We start from the raw sequence: 22523 nt of genomic DNA, 5'->3' as shown, positions 1-22523 counted from the left end.
GTTGTAGGCTTAAGCACCTCCTCTGTCCAATTTACCATTCCTTAGCATGGCACTGCCTCATCCTCCACTCCCCCTCTTCTCAGCTACCTGAGCAGCCCAGATCAAACACATGCCTGTGAATGGTATGCAGTCACCTACATGAGCACCCAGTCCCTCTGCAAGCCTCCTGAGGGGTTGAGTTTTCCCTCCAGCCCCAGCTGAAATGGCCAGTGCAGACTCCCCAGGTCCCACTCATCACCCAACCTGCTGCCCCAAGACACACATACCAGGGCTCCTGGGGGCCGATTCTGCACTTTCTGTGATACAGCCGAAAATGAGTGCTCCCAAGAGATGGCTTTGGCCTTCTTTCTATTCCCACTGACAAGCTGAGTTACACTTTGGCAGTTATGCTATTCTCCAAAGAAACAGCGTGTGGTGCCCCTGGCTATTAGGAGCATGCGTGGGTGGCTGTCCCTTTCATAAGACCGTGAGTTATTTCTCAGTCAGCACGAGGTCACATCATCAATGGTTACCACCAAAGCCAGGAATGCTCTTAAGAGCTTTGATAAAGTGTTTTTATTTCAAATAAATAATCACAAAAATACAGAGTTTTCTAGAAAATACCAATGAGTAACAGGCTAAATAGCTGAAATTACAGATAAAGTTAAAATGTTTTTTTTTTTCAAAAATCTCCACAATTAATTTTGTACAAATCTCCAATATAGCACAAATAATTTAAAATCTGCCTTCCTTGTTCAATGAAAGTTTATTAACTCCTTGGCTACAAAACAAATAATAGTTTATGGGATATAACTAAAGCAATGCCCAGAGGAAAATTCATAGCCTTTAATATAGAATGGTTAAAAAGAAATTAGAAATTCAACTCAAGAAATAAAGAACTAAAGATGAAAAAGCACAAAAAAGGAATTAGTTAAGATGATGCTATAAAATAATCCTATAATAAGAAGAAAGCAATAATATAAATATAGAACGAATCTTTTAGGACAGGGGTGCAATTCCAGACAGGCTTTCTTCATGTAGCCCTGGCTGTCCTCAAACTCAGAAATCCACCTGCCTCTATCTCCTGAGTGCTGGGATTAAAGGTGTGCTCCAGGACTGCCCAGCTCAGAATTAATCATATGAAGGAGAGTTATCCACTGGCCAATCCAAAGAGAGAGAGAGAGAGAGAGAAAAGAAGCACAAATACAAACCAGAACTGAAGATGAGGGCTGTATTAGGTCAGGGAAACAGTGGCACCTGAGGAGGTTTCTGTCTGGACACAAAGCTGCTTATGCTGACAGCAACAGTTAGCACCCAGGAGCTCATTCAGCGACTCCTGGAGCTCCTGCCCACTTTTCTGCAGGAAGCCACAGACATTTGTCACTCAGCTCAGCTAAGAAATAGTAACAAGTTTCCTTTCACACAGAACAGAAAAGCAGCTAGAAAACGAATATGTTAGAGTGTATATTAACAGCCATCACAATGTATTATGACTTATTAAGCAAAGTAAAAAAAAAAATAACAGAAGTTTTCTAATTACAAATTAAATTCCTGTGTCCACTGAGAGGAGATGGCTGCAAAACATGCAAAGGGAACTTTTCTACACTAAAATGCACTTACCTAACAACCTGCTTTCATCACATTAGAAACAATGTATCCTAAAGCTTTAAGGGCTGTAATAATCCCAAGTACTCAGCAAAGAGGCTTTTACACCCCATCCTTATGACCCAGTTGTGTTTCCTCAGCAATGAACACATTCAGAGGCTGAGAAATGAGGTGTTCAAGGTCACACAGGCAGTCAGTGGGAGAAGGACACAAGCCTTGGGCTGGCTAATCCAACCCTTCCTAGGTTCTCCACCCTGGTTTTTTGCACAACCCTGCACCTCTCTAAGTACTGCATCACACAAGCACCCTATTGCTGAGACTCTGAAAGTTAAGACTGACATCTAAGGGCAGATTCTGAGTCTTACAAGTAAGAGATGATGGACTTGTAGAGCACAGGTCCTGGGATTATAGGCGAGAAAGACTGAAGGGAGATAGCTTCCCAGGAAGGGTATAGAACCTGGATATCACAGGATCAGGATCTTAGAATTTTTTTGGGCTCTGTAACATAGCAAATGATAGGAACTGAAAATATGTGAACACTAATATTGACTGTTTTTTATACTAATCACAAAGAAAATAACTTAATAACTGGAAGCCAAATCGCAAGCTAAAGTCCAGCAATCTTTCCTTTTCTCATGGACAGCTGACACTTTCAAATTTCTTCACCATTTACTGTAGTCATATCTAGTCCCATCAGTCTGCTGCCAGCTCCAAACTACCCAGTGCCCTTCAAGTCCGATTACCAGCTTGTTACATTTCTTTGCTTCCAGCTGCACATTAGGCCTCTTCATCTATTGGTTCCAAACTACCAGGGACTGGAAACAATCCCCGCCTCCCTGCTGAGAGGAGATCAAGGTCAAGCCATGTCCATGTCAGGAAACTCTGTGCTCAAAATTTTTTTTTATTTTTTGAACAGAGAACTATGGTACCACCAGAGACTGATGTGTTGTCTACTTTCACATATACTTAAAACAATTTCACCTACATACCTCCATTTCCTCCCTAGATTTAATTATTATTATGGGGTTACAACCAACATTAAAAATCTGCACAACAGCGTCTGTGGAGTGAGACCTTGGGGGCCACAGTCACATACCATACATATGCACACATAGGCATGCACTCTATCAGTGTCCTTGGGTCTGTTTCTGCCGGATCTGCATCAATAATCAGACATAAAATCAGGAACTCAATGGAAAAATGGGGTGGGGTTGACAACAAAGCTAGGACACTCTGATTAAAAAGAAATCTATAAAACCAGGGCTCACTGGAAAATTTTAAGAATAAGAGAAGTTAAGAGATCCTGGGCTGGCACAATGGCTCAGTGAGTAAAGGTAAATAAAGGTTTGCCAAGCCTGGTGACTTTAATCCCTGGGACCCTCATGGTGAAAGAACAGGCTACTGCGACTGTCCTGTCACTTCCACAAACCCTAAGTGATGCATGCAAACAGACATGTGCGTGCACGTGTGTTTTAGTCCCTTTAAAGTATATTTATAGTTGGAATTTAGATGTTACTTATGCAACACTATATACCATAAGATCCAGTAATAAATTGAACTTTGCAATGTCTGTAAGAGTTATTTTCTTTAAGGTTAGGGAGAAAAAATATTCCAGTTTTAGAAATAAATATAAATAGACAGAACAGACTCACCAGAGACCATGAACACACATGGACAGCCAAGTGACGGAAGGACCAGTATGCCCTGCCCAGCACCCCAACTCCAAGAACCTCAGTGGCAGCCTGGTCTGCCCCTACCTGCTGGGTGAGAAGACTGATGTGACTGGCTGGAGAATACTGCCTGGCTGCCTGCTTCTCTGCGAGCCTCTGGAGTTCAGCCGTAACCAGACTTTGGTTGTACCTTCTGCTGAATGAAACATCTTCACCCTCTTTTTGTGCTTTGGCTATTCCTGAATGATGCTTGTGTGGATGGCATGACCCTGCTGGAAAAGCAAAAAGAGTTCTCACCCACTTAAAATCAAGTTTTGAATAAAGTTACAACAGTGGCAAACAATTACCAGGCCAACAGACACTGATGAATCCTAGGGAGCTCTAACAGCATAAAGGTCAAAGATGGCCTTCAAATGGTCAGAAAACTCTATAAACCCTTATCACACCCTGCAAAGTCTTCCTAAGCCAAACGGCCATGTGTTTACCAATGTGTGGCAGCTTATGAAGGATTCCCATCCCAGGGAGCTGGGAAGAGCCAATGTCAGGATTTACTGGGGATTCAGCTAAGCAGCAAGGCACTGGGCCTCATGAGGAACAAAAGAGAACCCAAATACTGGGATTCTTATTCTTCGTTGGTTTATTGTGTCAATACAAACGTCAGTCTGTGGCACTCACAATGCTTACAAAGCTCCAAAAGGAGACGGGTATGAAAGAGAAATCAAGCATACTTAGAAAAACAACAGATTTAAATTTTCTTTTTTTAACTCCATGATTACAATAAAATCAAGGTTCAAGTTTTCTTCTGATTATAAAAGCTTACTGAAAAGCTATTTTTGGAACTACAAAAGCAGAAATGCTGTACCTTATTTCAGTTCTAACCACTCTTGTCTTTGTGGTGCTGGGGACTGAGCCAGACTCTCAAGCTCTCAGTCCCCTTCTGTCCTTTTCCAGTGCTAATGAAAAGCAAACACATTCTGTATATGCAATGTGGTGGCATGCCTTTAAAAGGCCATTCCGTGCTTACTGCGTTACCTGGACAATGCAATGTACACTACAAGTGCATTAGGATGTGCACCTGTAACTTTCAACTAAGCCTAGGAGCTATTAGCAATAACACGGTTAACCAATGTGCTCCTCTCAGGTGTAAATCTCCCTTTCACTCAGTCTTTTCCTTCTGTACATCATTTTATCATATAAGTTTTCCTGTGGGTATATGTCCATATATGTACATGTTTACCATACATATAGATGGATACATATATACTAGTTAATTTGCTTATATTCAGGCTCCATTCAAACAGCATCTTACAACTGTAGTTTCCCAGTGTTAGCTTTCATCATTTAGTACGACATTACCAAGAGGCATCCTCACTGGGTCAGTATATATAAACTCATGTTTTTTTGCTTCTTATTTTTCTTTGATCCATCAGCAGATCCTCTGAACCAACTACAGTTATAAATAGCACAGTACACACACTCAAGCACACAGAGCAGCAGGGCTTTGCTTGTGCCTACGCCCAGGAGTGGGATGGACTGCTGAGTCCTGGGGTACATGTATTTTCAAACTGATGTGACAGTATCAGAGTGGTATGCTTAGCACTCCTACACATGCATTCTTGCTGACCCACACATCCTTTACTACTTGGGACTGTCAAACATTTAAATGCTCCCTTCTCCAACAGGCTAACAGTTGCATAATTAAGAATGATGCTGGACGTTGTGGCCATCCTGAGAAACCTCATCATCTTTCTATTGTCTTTTTCTTGAGTTATTAAGAGTTGTGATTCTGCTTTATACTTCTGCTCCGTATAATAAACCTGCAAATATTTTTTTTTTAGGTATTGAGTTCTACATCTGAAAAGCCGTTTTTGGTTTTGAAACAGCATCTTACTAAACTGCCCAGGTTGGTCTCCTGAACTCACGACCCTCCTCCTAAACAACCAAGTGTAGGTATCATCATCATTCACAACTGAAATCTATTCTTATATATGGGTGTGGCAGGAATCTGATCTCACTTGCCACAGCATCATTTATGAGATGAACTTTCCCACTGATGAACAATGCCACCAATTGTTGACTTTCTTAGCATTGTTAAACTTTCTCCTATGCACCTTGGTTTGTCTGTGCTTTCTTAGCTTTACAGAAGTTACAGAAGTCTTCAAAAGCTCGACAAGTCCCCAGTCCTCCTCCTCATCATGTAGAGCAGGCTTATTATGAGTTAGACAGTAAACTTGCTGAGGTTTTTTGAATGAACTTTTGAACCCAGAGATCAATTTGCTTCCTAAGACCTGAAGCTTCCTTTGCCCACACACAACATATTTGTCCACCAACTTGATTTTCTCTGAAGACTTCTGATATTTTATAAAAAGTCTTTTCTAAACCTTTCCCAGGGTAGCTTATAGTTTTATGCTACTATCACACATACTTTCTAAAAACAGTTTAATGCATAATAATGGATTTTAAATGCTGTGTATAATTAATACTAAGAAGTTTGTCCATTTCAATTTGGGGGAAATAAAGTTGTTGATCAAATCCTATTTTTTCTCATCTATGCATCTTTCTTTGTCTGCTCCTCCATTGCTTGTATATTGTTCCTGTCAGCTCTCTCTACTAAAAGCAGTCTTACTAAATGCTTCTCTACTGTATTAGAGACAGCCCACAGTAGCTTTGTACTGTAATTTTGACCTGTGTGGGTTTGCATATCTCTCTTCTTAGAAGGAGATCATGGTTGTTTTCCTTCTTCCCCACACACCAGGGCATGCAGCCATCCATTACTACTCAGATCTAGAATAGCAATTTTCTTGACAATAAGATTTCTTTTACCACTTCTGATTTTGAAATATACAGAGATTTTGCTCTAGATCCATTGGTTATTGGCTTTTAGCTTAATTGTAGTGTGGGCCAAGAATGATACTATATGACCCCAAGTCTTACAATTTTTCCCTTGCTTATGATACAGGACATAACTGATTTTTATAAATGTATGTTTCAGTAATTTTCTATTTTTTGGGTGCATAGCCCTAAATATGACCAAGTGACCAACTTATCATCCTGTTCAAATCATCTATCATTTTTTAATAAGATTACATTTATGCATATGTAAACAGGGAGTACAAGAAGTATGTGGAAGTCAGAGAACAATTTTCAGTTGGGTCTTTTTTCCATCAGGTGTATCCCAGAGATAGAACTCAGACTGTCAGCTTCGTGGCAAGTACCTCTACCCACTGAGTCATCTTGCTGCCCACCCTGGACTCTTTTAAAGACAAGGCTACTATATAGCCCTGTCTGGCCTAGAACTTACTCTGTGGAAGAAGCAGACCTTGAATTCCGAAATTCATATGCCCCTGCCTCTTGAGTGCTGAGATTAAAGGCATGTACCACCATGCCTCACTAGGGTAGTTATTTATAAAATGTGGCTTATAACTCATGTTGAACATGGTCATTACTAAATTGTTTAAAATCGCAACCAATGTTAAAATACTACCCAAAATGATTCGTGATAATATCAATCAATGTTCTGAGGACCTGCTTTTTTAAATACAGAATCTCACAGTACTCATGGAAATGTAATAGCCTCAGAAAAGCCTAACCAATTTTTTAAAAACTTTGGTGATATATAATATATACAATTATGTATATATAATGCTACAGCAAGGCACTGTGATACTTGTGTGAGAGAGATAGAAAAATCAACAGGAACAGAACCGATACTCCAGAAATAAATCTCTCACATTTGCAAATAACTGAGTTTTGACAAACCTGCTAAGGCAATGCAGTAGGGAAATAACATTTTTAAAATAACTAGTCCTGGAAAAACTGAATATCCATATGCAGAAGAATGGAGTTAAACACCTACATTACCTCACACAATAAGTAATTGAGAATGACCAAAAATCCTAAATGTGAGAACCTAACATGAAACTCTCAGAAAAAAAATATAAGGAAATATTTATAAATTTGGGTTAGATAATGTTTTCAGATATGACACAAAAATTACAAGCAACAAAAGAAAAACATTAAAAATTAGACTTAATCAAAACTTAAAAACTTCTATACCTGAAGAAAATGAAAAGAACAAATGGAGAAAATTTTTCTAAGGCAATTACCTGATGAAAGACTTGTATGGAGAATACATAAGGAACATAACTCAATGATAAAAACATACCTCAACTTACAGACTAGCAAAGAAATCAAATAGACATTTCCCCTATAAAGATATACAAATATTCAAAAGGCATGGAAAAAAATCAATACATCATTAGCTGTTAAGGAAATGCCAATCATATCCCTTCTATTAGATAGACAGACAGGTTCTAACTCAAACCTTTTGTGATGAGTAAAATAAAGATATTAAATGTTAGCAAGGACATGCTTGATCAAAATGAGGACTCCTGGAACTTACCATTGTGACCTAGCAATTCTGTAATCTGTATACCCTACAAAATAAAAATGTATGTCCACAAGTAAACGCTGCAACGTTGCTTATGGCACCGCTACTCATAATGGGCCAAAGTGAGAAAGAAAGAGATGCTTACCATTGACAAACAGAAAAACAAATGCTGCACAGCCATACGATACACCACCACGCAGGCATTAAGCGTGACATGTGCTATAACACACATGAACCTAAAAAACATGTCACTATGTGAAAGAAGCCAATCACAAAGACCATTTATTGAGTAATTCTAGCTATGTGAAATGTTCAGAACAGACAAATCTGCAGAAAAAGAAAGATGCCAATGGTTTCCAGAGGCTAGGAGGAAGAAAAAAACCAGATGACTGCTGATAGATTTGGGATTTCGTTAAGGGGAAAAGAAAGTGTTTTGAAGTTATCCAGTTGGTGTTGATTATACATATCTGTGATCATCACTAAAAACCACTGAACTTACATGAAACAACCAAGTTTCCAAGAAGGGGTTATTATCTAAATAAAGCTGTCATGAAAAAATGGACTGGAGATACAGCTCACTGGGTTCACTTCTCAACATCATAAAATAAATAGGAAGAAAAGCTGACTGACAATATGGGTCTACTTCATTTAAAACTAAATGTCTTATCTTACGAATTCTTTGGTCAGGTCATTTTGAAGTTGTCTGGTGTCAGGAGTAACTACTTACATCAGACAGGATGCAGAGTTAACTTCCTAGGCCAGTGGTGGTCTGCAGGAGGGCTCTAGATGTACTGCTCTTTCTGTCTCTTTTTATAGTACCTAAAAGCAGCCCTGTTTCATTCTGTATCAGTAAAGGACTGCCAGTGGACAAAACGCAAGACCCTTCTTCAGTCACAGCAGAAGGTAGCAAAAGAGAAGGCAAAGGAAAAGAGGCGCTCTGTTTTCACGGGGCTGGGAAGGAGCTGACATGGCAGGCAGTCTTCGTGCTCTCACTCACCTGCCTTTGCTGAAGAGGGACGAGACAGTTTCTGGCTATAGATGTGTGCGGCACTTTGGAAAGAGGAAAAGGGGCCAATGGTGTAGCTGCCTGATCGACAGCGTGGCAGCCCAGCGGGGCTTACGTTCTGGGTCCCAGGATGTATGGAGGGAGAGGCACTGTCGGGGACGGGGTTCAGTAAAATTGCTGACTGGTGAGGCATGCTGGGGATAGCTGGGGAAATTTGAGATAAGGAAGAATGGTGGCCAGGGCCTGAGGAGAGGGCAGAGGTTGTGATAATAGATGACAGATGGGTGCTGGGGAGTCTCTGCAGAAGAACAGCAGCAGGACCAGAGAAAGAAGAGCAATTGGTATACACTAGTTTAGCCTCTTTTCCTGCTGAAGTGGTAAATCCTATTAAAGCAAAAACAAAACAAAACAAAAAAACAGGTCATTTTGGGAGAAATAAGCATACAATCTCTATGACATATAAATATTTTACAACATCAAAATAATGTTAACATGAGACAGAAATCATGCAGACTTTAATGAGTATTTATCTTGAACTTTGGTTACCAGAAACAGCCTGGTAACAAAAATTTTACTTTCTTTTCATCCCTTTCCTTTTTATTTTCATCCCTTCCTAAAAGCTTGAGTTGAGACTTCCCCAGAAATCAGAGCAGGCACATTCAACAAATGCTAGGCAAGCAGGAAAAAGTCTCTACCCTCTTAGAAAAAAAGCAAGTGCTCAGAATTTCTAAAGAAAATGAAAAGTGCTTTTGAAGGAAAATTAAGTTACATACAGTCAGGAGAACATTCTAAGGGAAAGGGAAGAACAAGAGGAAATGTCCCTGGTGACGATGTCCCATGCACTTGTAACATAGCACACCTGACAACTGTTTTTCTTTTAGAGGTATATCAAAGAGCAATGTGTGTTTCAAGCACTCACGAGATAATTTATCGGAATGGATTTCTGTTGCCTGTTGCTGTTTGGGTTGCTTTATTTTCACTTCTTGTATTGTCTCGGGGTGATCTGAAAAAAAAATATTGTCTTAGGCACTTTTACTAATCAAAATCATTAACATGAAACACAAGTGTTAAACAATGCTGGGAAGCACTGCACATCTCACTACGACCTTTTAAGGATGGTAACATCTGCATGTCCAGCTGAGTGATTCCCCTGACTCCCAGCACCAGCTCCATCTATTGAGTATGACCCTGCTAGGACATGCATAGAAAGTCACATAAGACAATTCCGGTGCTTCCACCAGGACTGTAGACTGCAGCAGGGGACAGGATATAAGACATCACAGTGGCTGGCAGGACCTGCTGGAGCCAGGTCAACACGCACAAGAGTGGTACTGTGAGATGCAAGCCAGCCTCACTGATTGTTAGTGTGCCACCTGACTCTATCTTACAATATGTACCTCAGTTTACCTGGGGCAGGTCGATCATATTTAATAAAATCAGTCTCCACTGTAGCTGGTTTTCTCTACTATAAAATTCTGAAACAGAACAGTCCTAAGTTATTCATATACTTAAGAGAAATGTCCCAAGGTCTGTGGCAAGGACAAGATTTATATAAAAACTTGAGAGACTCTCAGAAGGATGAATAAAAGTGTGTGGATTCTGTCCTCTCCACTGCCACTGTACGGGTAATGCTGCCACTTGCCTGCTCAGTTATGAAATGAGCCCAGACACCAAACAATCAAATGCCTTTTTTTTTTCTTGTTTGAAACCTTCATACCCCTCTCAATGTTTATACAATAGAAAAGCCAGGAACTGTCTTCTAATATAAATATCGTCATTAAGAAACAGATCTAAAGGGCCAGGTGCTCGTGCTGCATGCTCTTAATCCCAGCACTCAGGAGGCAGAACTGCATCTCTGTGAGTTTGAGGTCAGCCTTGTCTACAGAGTGAGTTCCAGGATAGCCAGGGCTACACAGAGAAACCCTGTCTCAAAAACAAAAACCCCAAATAAACAACAACAACAGAACCCCCCCCCAAAAACTCCAACCAAAGCAAATCAAACCACAGTAAAAACAAACAAACAAACAAAAACCAAACCACTAAAATCAAAACAAACTAATCAGATCTGAGAGTTTGAAATGACTCATCTGTATTAACAGGAGCTGTTGGCACATGCTACTGGGTATTCTCCATCACTGGCAAGAGATAAGCTGCCACATGAATACCCAGGAGGGCCCCAACTCACCAGGTGAGCAGGCTTTTCCCCACTCTTTAAACCTTACTGTAAACACTTCTCGGCCTCCCTTCCACAATACACTCCATTCATCAGACAACACACTCTATAAACACAAGGGCTTTGATGGCTCCAGTGATTAAAGTGCTAGTAGTGGCTATCAAAGGGGCTAACATGGAACATAAAAAATAAGAGAAAAATGTGGACAGAGAAATGAAGTTAGAAACAAGCTCCAAGAGGAAGCTAGGCTTATTAAGAGGACTATGAAAACTACAATTCAGTAACAGTTCCTAGTAAGGCTTTATAGAGTAGCCTACATGAATTTTACAGCACTGGACTGAGATGTTGTAGCTCAGTGGTAGAGAGCTGTGAGGCTCTGGGATCAATCCCAGCCCTGTAAACACAAAACAAAATTAACATTTCTTAGGGAAATTTGTTTTTTTATTTGAAATGGCCAATTTTCCTGAATATTTCCACATTAGACTGGGATAGCTCTGAGAGCCTGGAGATTGAATCTAGTACTTAAAATACTGCCAAGGAGCTGGAGGATGGTTTTGTGGTTAGGTGCAATGGCTGTTTTTGCAGAAGACCTGGGTTCAGTTCTCAGCACCCACATGGCAACTCATAACTCAAGAAATTCTATGCCATCTTCTGATCTCCATGGCACACATAGTCTATAAACATACATATAGCAAACCACATGCATAAAATAAAATATTAAAATGTTGACAAAACAGCAACATTGATGTACTTGTATCAAGGTTTGAAATGAGCCTTGCACTGAAAGCACAGGACTTGCTGATACAGCTATGCTGTAGTCTTTGTATAACAATAGGAACCAGACAGTGTAGTCCACAGAGGATTCCAATGGTGTCCCTCAGCAGTGAAAACTTCCAGAAACACAAAGAATGTCACAATGCTTGGAGGAAACCAATGACATCTAGGGCTTGGGACCTAGAATATCAGTCACTTCATTAGGTATGGAACAGCCCCCCACAACAACAACAACACCATTCTATCCAAGATGCCAATGATGCTGAGAGGTATGGGCAGAAAAGGGCCAAAGAATGGAAGCTAAGAGCAAAGCTTTGAGCTGAGCAGACGACAGCTCGAAGCCTGGCCCCTGTGTGCTGAGGAGGAACCGGAGCAAGCGCCTAGCTCCTGAAGCTTCCTTTTCTCAGCTAGAATTAAGTTTGAAAATGGAACCTGTTGTGCATGCTTTGTGGATGCTCATTAAAGACCAGGTTTTCAAAATGAAAAAATGAAATCCCAAACCCTGTTGTTGCCATGAAGATGAGAATGGAGCTCTAAAAGATGCTCTTCTGTTGCTTTAGTCTCCCAGGCCCACCTCAGCCTCAGCCCCACTGAAGAGTTCAGTCTTACCGCTAACTTATTCCAATTCTTCTCTGCACAGCCCCATTTTCTGCTTGCTTGTATTTTTCACTCAGTAGCTGGCATACTTACCACCTTTTGCCCCGCTATCAGAGTAACTACTGCTGTTCTTAGAACTTTTAGAGTGAGTACCCAGGAAGACACTGGCAGACTTGTTTTTTTGGGTATAAAAAGTCAGCACCTCCTCCAGTTCAGCCTCACTGAAATGAAGAAAAGAGTATGGTCAGCACAGAAGCTGCTCTGGAAAATCTTTTGACATTTATTATGGAAACAGTAAGCAGAAGAAGAAAAAGTGAGAGACACAAGCCGAGAGCACCTTGTGAACAGTTTAAAATAAAGCACAAATGCAAGCAACTGGGAAAATGGAGCCCACGGTAAGGCTTTATTAATCCACACAGCTGTTCAAGATCTGTACTCTGATCCAGCAGAAACTAGTTACACGGAGCTATTTAGACTTAGTTAAAATTAAATAATATTAGAAGATTCTTTTCTAGAGTTGTACTATGCACATTTCAAACACCTGGTAGTCACCTTCAGAACCTTTTACTGAATCACAACACTCTTGGTAAGGAAATGAAACCACAGACTGGGTCAAGGCTTAACAGCAACCTTCTTTTATATGATACCCTCTCCCCAGCTTACACACACACACAGCAGGCAGTAAAGGGAAAATGCACCTTTAAGAAACCCAATAAAAATGATTGTTCACAGCTACAGAGTGCAACTATCATCTGGCTGTATTCTGCGATACATCTACGCCATTTCTAGATAGCTGAAGTAACTTTCCTAGAAGGGCTACTCATCATTTTAATTGGCTGCGTCAGAAATAAGGAGACTTAGAGTGACCACAGAAAAGATCCTCAACCATCTGAACAATGCATGAGACAGAACTAGGTGGGCACTTTGAATTAAGGAAATTACTTATGTAGCCACAAAGCTTAAAGTGTAAGAAAACAAAGGAGAGTCTAAAGGGGTCCCAGTAAACACAACATGCAGATTTCACTTGATCTTAGCCAAAGGGTTCAGAAGTTATAATATGAGGATTTTCAACATGGTCACTTTTTTATAGCCATTTTCCTATGCCTGGAGCTTGGTATTGTTCCACATGGGTATCCTTCAAGGAGGCAAAGCAACCCACCAGCCATCTCTAGAGCACAAATGAGAACCCAAGCAACCACCTCTATGGATCTCTATAAACCCTCAGGTCCCCAAGGAGCAAAGCATCGCAAAATAGAGTCAGAAACTAGCAAATATCGACAGCGGGTGACAGTGGGCCCTGCCTCTCTCCAGCAGTGTTTTATTTGGCACTTCTCAGAATATTGGAAGGCAAGGGATAGCTGGCCTAACTACAAGCCACTCTGTACCTGTCTTATCCTCTGCCCACTTCCTCAGTTAGGTCTTTTTGTCTCCTTTCTGCAGGCATTTGAGTTTGTTAGCCCATTGAAGGAATGAATCCATGTACTCGCCCTAACTTACTAAAAAACCCTACTCTACCCACTGTTCCCAGCAACTCTTCCTTAACTTACAATCAATAAACACTACCCGATGTATTTTCATCTCCAACACTTTAGTAGTTTAAAGTATATATGGCTTATATTTAGCATCCAGTTACTCTTTTTTGTTTTCTTTTTTTAAAATTTGAGGTTTGTTTCCTTCTATTTTTCTATTTTAGCCATTTATTTAAAAGATACTATTTTCTTGAATCATCTACTTTTTTTTTCCTTCTCTGCTTTTAATCTCTTTCATTTCTTTAATTAGTGTGAGTGCATCCACATGGTGCAGGTGTGGAGAACAACCTGCAGGGGAAGATGTTATCTTCTAGCACAGGTCCTGGGGATGGAACTCGGGTCTTTGGCTTGGAGACAAGCACCTTTACCCACTACGCCCTTGTCCTTTTTGCTTTTGCTGTTTTTAATAAGGCTGATGTGGGAAGTTGTTTCTTGTTCTTCTATACCTGCTTTCTCAAACATATTACTCATAACTTTAGAATATCCACAAAATAGAATATATAAATATAGACCCTACAAAATGATGTATGTAATTGTAGCATACCTAAAACACAAGACAGTGAGGCCACGGTGAGGTCTGTGAAGGAGTTAACCAAGGGCCTTACTGTTAGCAACTGATAAACCACTACCTAACTTAACTTCACATATAATGAAATGCTGTTTTTCTAGTGATACACCACCCACTGTGATTTGGACAACTGCAGCCTAATTAAAGGGCCTTCGAGTTGCCTTTTTTCTTTAGTGGTTTCTGTACAACTCTCTAATTTGAAAAAAAAAATAAGATTTTTACATTTTATTATTTTATGTGTATGGCTACTTTGTCTGCCTGTTTGTATACTACATGCATACCTATTTCCTTCAGAGATCAGAAGAGAGTGTCATATCCCTTGGGAGTAGAGTTAGAGATGGTTGTGAGCTATCATGTAGGTGCAGAGAATAGAACCCAGGTCTTCTGTAAAATGGGAGAGTGCTTTTAACCTCTGAATCAACTTTCTAACCTTACAACTCTCTAGTTTAAAAAAGCACCTTCGTTCTGAGTCTTTACAAATGTTAAAATTAAGTGTTTTTGTTTTCTTTTCCTTTGGAAATACAATGTTAGTGAGCAAAATGATGTGGCTGGCTTACATCAAAATAGAGTTGAACACAGAGATTTTAAATTTCTCAAGGTCAACCCTAAGCGTGAGAAACTTGTTCTGTTTTATGTAAGTTGGTTGTGAGCCTTACAGTGCTGAGAAACTGCCGATTCCTCACCCTACTCGATGTGGGTAAAAATTGGTCATCTCCAAAGCACCAGTACGTCAGGAACAACTCTGGACTCGGTAAACATTAGAAGTCTCTAGCTTCCCATTTCTCAGAGGATCTTGGTACACTCAGGGTTGTGTACTTTGAAAGCTGTCTAGAGCTGCAGCTCAGACCCCACGCAGCAGTGTTTGCATAACTGAAGCTATGACAACAGCAACACAACTGGCAGAGAGGCCAAGCCCACAAGACGATCCTTTTTTTGGGGACCAAGTTTATCCACATCTTTGTATTAGAAACAAGGGGCTGCTGGGGACTCAGGACAGCGAAGGACATGGTTACTCATCAAAAATGATCTGTACCTTGCTTGTCTGATAAACTCCTGAAAGCTTTCTGTGTTCACCCCATCTTCTTCTTCTTCTTCTAGTTTCTTCTTTGATTTCTTTTCAGCCATTTGTTCTGTTTCCTACCCATGTCCCACCCCAGAGAAGAACAACAAAATTAAACTGACTCCTGATAAATGCACTTTGTCTTCTTTATTTCCCTTGGATTAATGGCTCCTTATGGTAAATACTTTAATTCTTCCTGGACTTTCATCACCTATACATTTGACATGCTACTTTTGGTCACCATTTCATGCAATGTTTTAAAATTCCCAAGTAGCAGTGGCAGAATGTAGTATTTAATCTTGTTTTTACTTTTTACTAACACAGTAATAGAGAGAGGCCCTTTTATCTGGGATGAGAATTCCAGCTTCACAGTGTGGCTGGACAACAGACATACTACATTTTGTTGCAATTTATAGAGGACCGGTCTTCAAAGAGTCTCTCGAGTCAGCTTCCAAACTGATTGAGTTCTGACAGGGAATTCTCAACAGATAATAAAATAAGCTCTGGCTGCAGGTTAGTGTGCTGACTGGGTAACTAGCCTAGCCTTTCCGTGTAATTTCAGAAAAGCTATGTCAACTTCCAGTACTCAGCTGTTCCTCTTACATAGTGGTCACACCTTTTCTCCTGAGAATATTTTTTAAAATGATGCTAGAACCTTAGATATAAGACATTTTGGAAAAATTCTAATTAAATAATGAAAAGAAAAAAAGGCTAGTAATTTTCTCTCATTCATGAGAGTCTCCAGATAGATAAGACTCATTTTGGGTCTTATAATAGTATATCACTTAAGTGTGAAATCATACCCGTTTCAAACATCTCAAAAAAGAAAGTCTAACACTTACAAAACAGAAATACAAGATGTCATTTTAAATTCACAGTATAAGTTCACTCTCAAATGGTCAACTAACCATTGTCTGTAGGCATAATGCAATATACAGTTAGACATAGCAAGACCTTTCTTAGGTATACTGGAGCACAAAAGAAACATGCGGTTTCCTAAGAGTTGAGTATGGCATTAGCCCTCATGATAAGTACTGTCCATGAGAGCCAAAGGAAATGGTACCATCAAGAAAACAGCAAAGCAGACTGGCTGTTCCCAAAAGAATCCGATCAACCAGCACACAGGGCTCTTGACTCACCTTGTTGTACACGACAATAAAGTCACCTAGCTGGTGGGCAAGGATTCTTCTGCGCTCCAGAAGTGCCAACCTCCGACTAGGTAATACCATCCTCAGTGAGTGTTGTAGGTTACTTGATGCTCGTTTAAGAAAACGAACCACTAGTTCCTGTGGACATTAAAGAGAAAGAGAAGGACAAAAGTAGGAATTGTGTCACCCATCAGAAGACAAGCCATAATGGAACTGAACACATGTGTGAGAAGACGACAAAGACTGGATTCAACAGGAGACTTGAAGAGAAGCATGGCACACAGTACTACAGACAGGTGAGTTATAAGATGTACAGAAAGGCAGAACACAAGGATCTCATTCTCTTCCTCAGTACACTGGCAACCAAAACCTAAAAACAAGATGTGGATGCAAATAACTAAAGTTATTTAAGTAAGGCAGTAGTTAAACACTACCACACACACACACACACACGCACACACACATACCACAGTACCATCATAATTCAGAGTGTAAAATATTCCTTCTAATAAGGTGCTGAAAGAGAGCCAGTTAGGAAATGTAGCATTCAAAGTCAGTGCAAACTAAAATCACAGGGGCAGATGAACTCAGCAAAGGTGAGAAGGCAGGAAAAAACAGAATCAGGTACAATGCTCATAATTCTGGTGCTTGAGACAATGAGGTAAGAGGATGGCAATTAGAGGCCAGCCTGGGCTACAGAGTAAGAGTCTATAACAAAACAAAACAAAACAAATCAGTATAGAGAGAAACCTAATTGAAAATAATGCCACTGAAGCCAGAGGAAGGGGTTAAATGGGAGACACTCAAAGAAGCGGGAGCAAGAAAGGATCACAAGACAAAGCTCTGAATTTAGACACTAAGGTCACATTGAGACACTTCATGTAGAGACCATGAAGAAAAGCAGGAAGAAATGCATGTGGAGTGAGTTGAGAAACACAGCAGAACTACTGCTTATAAAAGCTGGTAGCTGCAAGGTGACACCTTTCTTCTTTCCAAAGGGTAAAGGAACTTGAGAGCTGGGCTGGAGAAGCAAAGTGGGGGTGTGGGGTGAGGGGTGTGGGTTGGGATGGGTCTGGGGAGATAATGATGGCAGGAATGACATTGACTTTAGTAAAAGAATGGGCACTATACCTTACTTAAGAGGAGACAAATAACTGAATTTGGAATTGAGAAGATCTCAATTAGGTCATTTAAATCACCACAAACTCAGAGAGATTATGTGGAGCCAGACACCGCAAAGAAGCAACATCCCATAAACTAATAAAACTTTTTTCAGGAGGGTGGGTCTTGGGACTTTAGGTAAGGTGCTTCTGAATTATTACATACAGAGCCTAGCCTGGATTAGAGAGAAAACTGCCTGTGTTCCCATGTTCCTCAAAAGCAAGGCTACTTACTGGCCCTCAAATCTAGCTAGGGTAGCTCCAGGTATATTTTCAAAAATTCATAGTGATGATCTTACATCTTATATAGTCTTATAAAAACCCCCAAATCTTGGGTAACTCCTCAGCTAGAAACTGAAGCTGTTTTTGTTTGTATGCGCCTGATTTTGGTTATTTTAAGTGATTTTTTTTAAATCCAATTTTTGTTCATGGCTCACCCCTCCAATTTTCTCAAGTATAAATGGTAGAGACTCAGAGCTCAAGGCTTGGATTTCACAGTTCTCTGCTGTCTTTACTATATTTTTTCAGTGGAGCAGACAAACCAACTCTCAAAAAGGCATGTTCAATTTTCCACTTGGAAAGAGCAGAGCTAACATTTTCCACTAATGGCTGAAGGATTATGCATGACACACAAGGTTTATCTCTGGGTTCTTTTGACTTTAACTTCATCACTTGCTTCTGAGATCACCAAATTGACTTTTAAAAGTGTACCTTGCATTATATAGCGAGAATTCAAAATTAAAAGTCGGCACTGACAAAGGACACAGCGTCCTCAGAGTTAAAGACCCCCCTGTGGTAATGCCTGTAGTTTTAAAAGGCCTTAAGACTGTGCCATCCTCTACAAGCTCTGATCTTACCAAATAATTTGATTCTCCCTGTGATCCACAATATTAAATTATGGGTGTGTTCAAATAACTGATACAAGATCAAAATTGTCATTAACCTAAAATTTTACACAATTACAAGTAAGAAATTAAGCTGACTAATGGTACTTTCTGAGATATTACAGAGGCATTGACTTTCAAAGAGCTAATGGAACCAACTCCTTAGGACAGAAAATAATGGAAAAAAGTGTGTGACATGGTGCCGGTGAGCACATGTGCCACACATTCATCTAGAGTTCAGGGGACAACTTGTGGAACAGAGTCTCTCGCCTTTACATGGGTTCTGGGAATCAAACTCACATCTCCAGGCTTCAGTGGTAAGACCTTTAGCTGTTGAGCCATTTGCTGAGTCCTACAATAATTCTTTTTTTATAATATATTGCTGAACTGGGGACAGAGAAGAGAGAGAAGGACAGTCTCACCATCTGTTCATCCTCCTTGGCGGCCCAGCTGGGACTGAGTGTCTGACCACCACTGTCTTTTGTCAGACGGACTTGCACATGCTGAAGATAGGCAGAGAATGCTAACCGGGCCTGCACTTTGCTGTAGAAATCCAAAACAATACATCGTATGAGACAGGATGATAAACTTACCAATCACATACCTGCCTCTCTCCAAGTTATCTTTAAGGATCCTTCTGTCTGGCTGGCTAAGTACATGAAAACTGCTACATAGACACTTCTCAATAAAGAACACTTCCAAACATTGTATGAGCTTTTAAATTGTTTCCCATACAGAAACTGAAAATCACTTCTCCTACCTATATGTTGCCTCTTTGAACTTCTAAGAATGTTCTTAGGAGAATGTGGTATTCAGTGTTCGCTGAGCCACTGGTAGTAAAAAGGAAAGGGTATGGTATTGGGAAGCCCTTCAGGACATAGCAGTTAAGATAAAGGTTCAGATTTTTGTTATGAAAACTAATATTCTTAGCATGGAAAAGTTTCTGAAACAGGAACTAGATTATCCTACAAAGAAAGTTTTAAGCCCAAAATTTCAAGGTCATGCATTTCTTAACTACATGACAGGAGTGGCTGGAGCCCAGAACAAGTGACTGTGTTCCGACAGAGCTTGGCGTGTATAGCCTGACGACAGGGACGAGCGCAGATGTTCTGCAGGGAAAATATCCTTCAAGATGGCAAAGTACCCCAAGGGACGGTTGTCTTCTGCCTGGTGGTTTCAGTGACAGGCAAAAAGTATCCTCAGGTTGCAGTGGGAAAGCCAGAGAGAAAACTTTCACTTTAGTGGCTAATTGTGGCAGATCTGTTTTCTTTCAGGCAAGATTTTGGTTACTTCAGTTGATCAGCCTCCCGACAGTGGAGCCAGAATTACATCAGCTAAGATTAGGGCCCAACACAGGCTCTGTTCACAATCCTTGGACATGTAATCACTGAACACTGTCTGCTCATGTTCCCCAAGGTTAAGATGGATTCGTCCCAGGCAGACTAGAGAGGCAACAGTAGTCTAGGACTGTGTTTTGGAGGACCGGAGGACAGGAAAACCAGGCCAGGGAGCCTGTTTACTCCTGGATTTTCACTTGTAAGAGGTTCCAGCAAGTGAGCTATAAATAAGGTTACAATCTAATTTCTAACGGGCAGTTATAGAAGTACAGTATAAATTTGAAACAATGAATTTAAATGTTCAAATATTCCCAACAAAGGCATTTCTATTCTCATCTAGAGAATAATAGCGTGTTCCAGATACTTTCAAATGTAGCTGATTCACCAATTGCACTGACTGAAGTTCTCAAACTGATAACTGAAATTTCAATCCTTATTTTGTTTCAAATGAAATAAGGAATACTGAGTTTTTCATGTCTATAAACCATCCTAAAAGGACCTCCCTCCAAGCATATCCTGAGATGGTCTCAAAGGCATTCATTAGTCACTGGCATACCCTCTTACTTAGGAAACCTGGACAGAGTATGAGAAAGGCGTGATTAGCATCAAAGCAACCTGACTTTAGAAAACAAGATTGCTACACAGATCCTTGACAGGTACATCACAAAGGAGGTGGTATATGTGGTCGCCACCTTAGCCTTGGCCTTACCCAGATCCTGGGAACCACTGAAACAGCCTACAGGACAGTGGGTAGCAGTGTGGAGTTTGCTGACTTATAGAAACACATCCTACAAGCTCAGACTCCTACAGCAGCTCAGGAGAATGTTACTGCTGAAATGGAGTTCTGAATACACTTCTATTTCCAATTCTCATATCCCTTCCCCCTTTCAGGAAATCAATTCATAAATCCTGGTCTGATCCTGTACCTTGACTTGTCCTCAATCCAAAGAAACCAGAGCCCAGATAGAAGAAATGAGTTCACATAACCTGAATTTACCAATGAACTATTCTCATTCTCCCAGCGCCCTCCCAAACTCAAGCTTACACACATCTGTTAGCCAAAGTGTAAGATCTGGCCTCTAGAAAGCACAGGCCAGTGCCCAGGCTCAACTTCTCCCTAGGCCTCCATCAGCCACCTCTCTGTAGTCCATCCTTTATGATTTGGAAGAAGAGCTATCCCTCTACTGGCCTCTTTCCACCTGTCTTTTAGAACTTCTCTGCCAATGCATCCATTTCTACATCTTAATCCTCTGGCCATCAAGTCCTTCCTCTCTAAGTCTATAAATAAGTTCCAGAATCCCTATCTTTAAAAATAAAACCATCTTTTCTCTCTCCATGATGTGGCCTCACCTTCTACTGCCAAGCCTTGTGGAACAGCATTATCACACTTGCTGACCTCCTCAGTTCACAACTGCTTTTCCACCCACAAATTCAGGAGTGCCTCTTTATTCCTTCATGCAACAGGCATGCTAGGCAGATTTGACAGTCCTCCTGTTGCTGGCAGTGTTACCCCTGCCACTCTGAACTGTTCCCTCTTGGTCTTGTACTGACTTAGCCAGAGTGATATTACCTCAACCCGTGGTACTCTCTGTTCTCTCCCCATCCATAGTGAGTTATTCCAAACTATCAGTAATGTCCACTGTAAGGCTTGAACTATGAACCTTGACCTCTAAGTTGTACTTTTGCTGGTCAGCACAAGGTACATCTTCCTGTTCTTTCTACCCACTGACATCACCACATTAGCCACTGCAGAGCGCTTTAGTCTGCCACTCATCCCTAACAAACAGCCTATGCCTGTCTCCTTCTCTCAGTTCCTATAATGTCATTCTCTGGCCAAAACCTCTACCTTTTGAGTTTGGACAATTCTAACTGTCCCCTTTCTACACTGAGATGCTTCTCTTACCAACTGCTCAGGATGGAAGCAAAATTTACTCTCTGTAGCAGAGTCTGACTCATGTAGCTACTTAAAAGCCAATCAAAAACCAAACCCCAGTTTCCTTAAAGCCTTTGCACAATCTAACAGCATCTGTTTTGGGGAAATCTAATTCCTTATTACACCTTCGTGAACCTCTTTTAGCCCCCAAGCTTGCCAGGTTCCACATACAAAGGTTTGTGCCATTTCAGTGCCTTTTGTTCCTCCTGCAGTCAGAGACAAGACTGATTCACACGGGCTCATCACAAAGCTCATCTCTTCATGCACACTACCCACCCTGACACCACTGTACCATCGTCACGACATTCTTTACTGCCTGGAATACCATGTTTCTTTGTTTGCTGTCCATCTTCCCAGCAGCATTGTTTTATGGCCTAGCATATTCCTGGCCACTTGCTTCTATCTGTTCAGTATTCTCGATACCAACCACTTCCCAAGCCTTGGAAAATATGCATCAGTTAAGGCTAGGAAAAATGTCATCTCTCACATAATGCCTCTCGGGCCTTCTATTTCTGTGCCTTGAGATCTCCATGTCCTTGTGGGATCAGAGTCCCTACTTCTGAAGGATCTCACACCCTAACTCTGAGCATCTTGAGGTAGTCTTGGTTACTCAGCACCCTTAGTAAGACTAATGCTATCAAGCATCTGTCGAGCATATGAAACCTGGGTCCTTCTCTCAGCCACCGTTTCTGAGATAATAGTAATGTCTA

At 40.7% G+C, this 22523-nt stretch overlaps 1 protein-coding gene across 2 annotated transcripts in view; it reads right to left on the bottom strand.

Annotated features, from left to right (window-relative positions):
* The window catches only part of TTLL5 (tubulin tyrosine ligase like 5), a 219522-nt gene that overhangs the window by 107569 nt on the left and 89430 nt on the right, over positions 1 to 22523 (bottom strand). The window contains exons 22-28 of one of the 2 annotated variants that reach the window (XM_080928217.1): positions 18966 to 19086; positions 16491 to 16637; positions 15325 to 15428; positions 12288 to 12415; positions 9570 to 9653; positions 8642 to 9034; positions 3342 to 3526 (exon numbers count right to left, since the gene is read on the bottom strand). In XM_080928217.1, coding sequence (XP_080784343.1) covers positions 3342 to 3526; positions 8642 to 9034; positions 9570 to 9653; positions 12288 to 12415; positions 15325 to 15428; positions 16491 to 16637; positions 18966 to 19086 — 1162 coding nt within the window. The remainder of the gene's footprint in view (positions 1 to 3341; positions 3527 to 8641; positions 9035 to 9569; positions 9654 to 12287; positions 12416 to 15324; positions 15429 to 16490; positions 16638 to 18965; positions 19087 to 22523) is intronic. The other variant, XM_080928218.1, reaches the window with a different exon arrangement.

This window comes from Micromys minutus (assembly GCF_963924665.1).
Source record: "Micromys minutus genome assembly, chromosome: 1".
NCBI lineage: Eukaryota > Metazoa > Chordata > Mammalia > Rodentia > Muridae > Micromys > Micromys minutus.
Note: the sequence above shows the minus strand (reverse complement) of the source record. Positions and strands in the feature narration are given on the sequence as shown.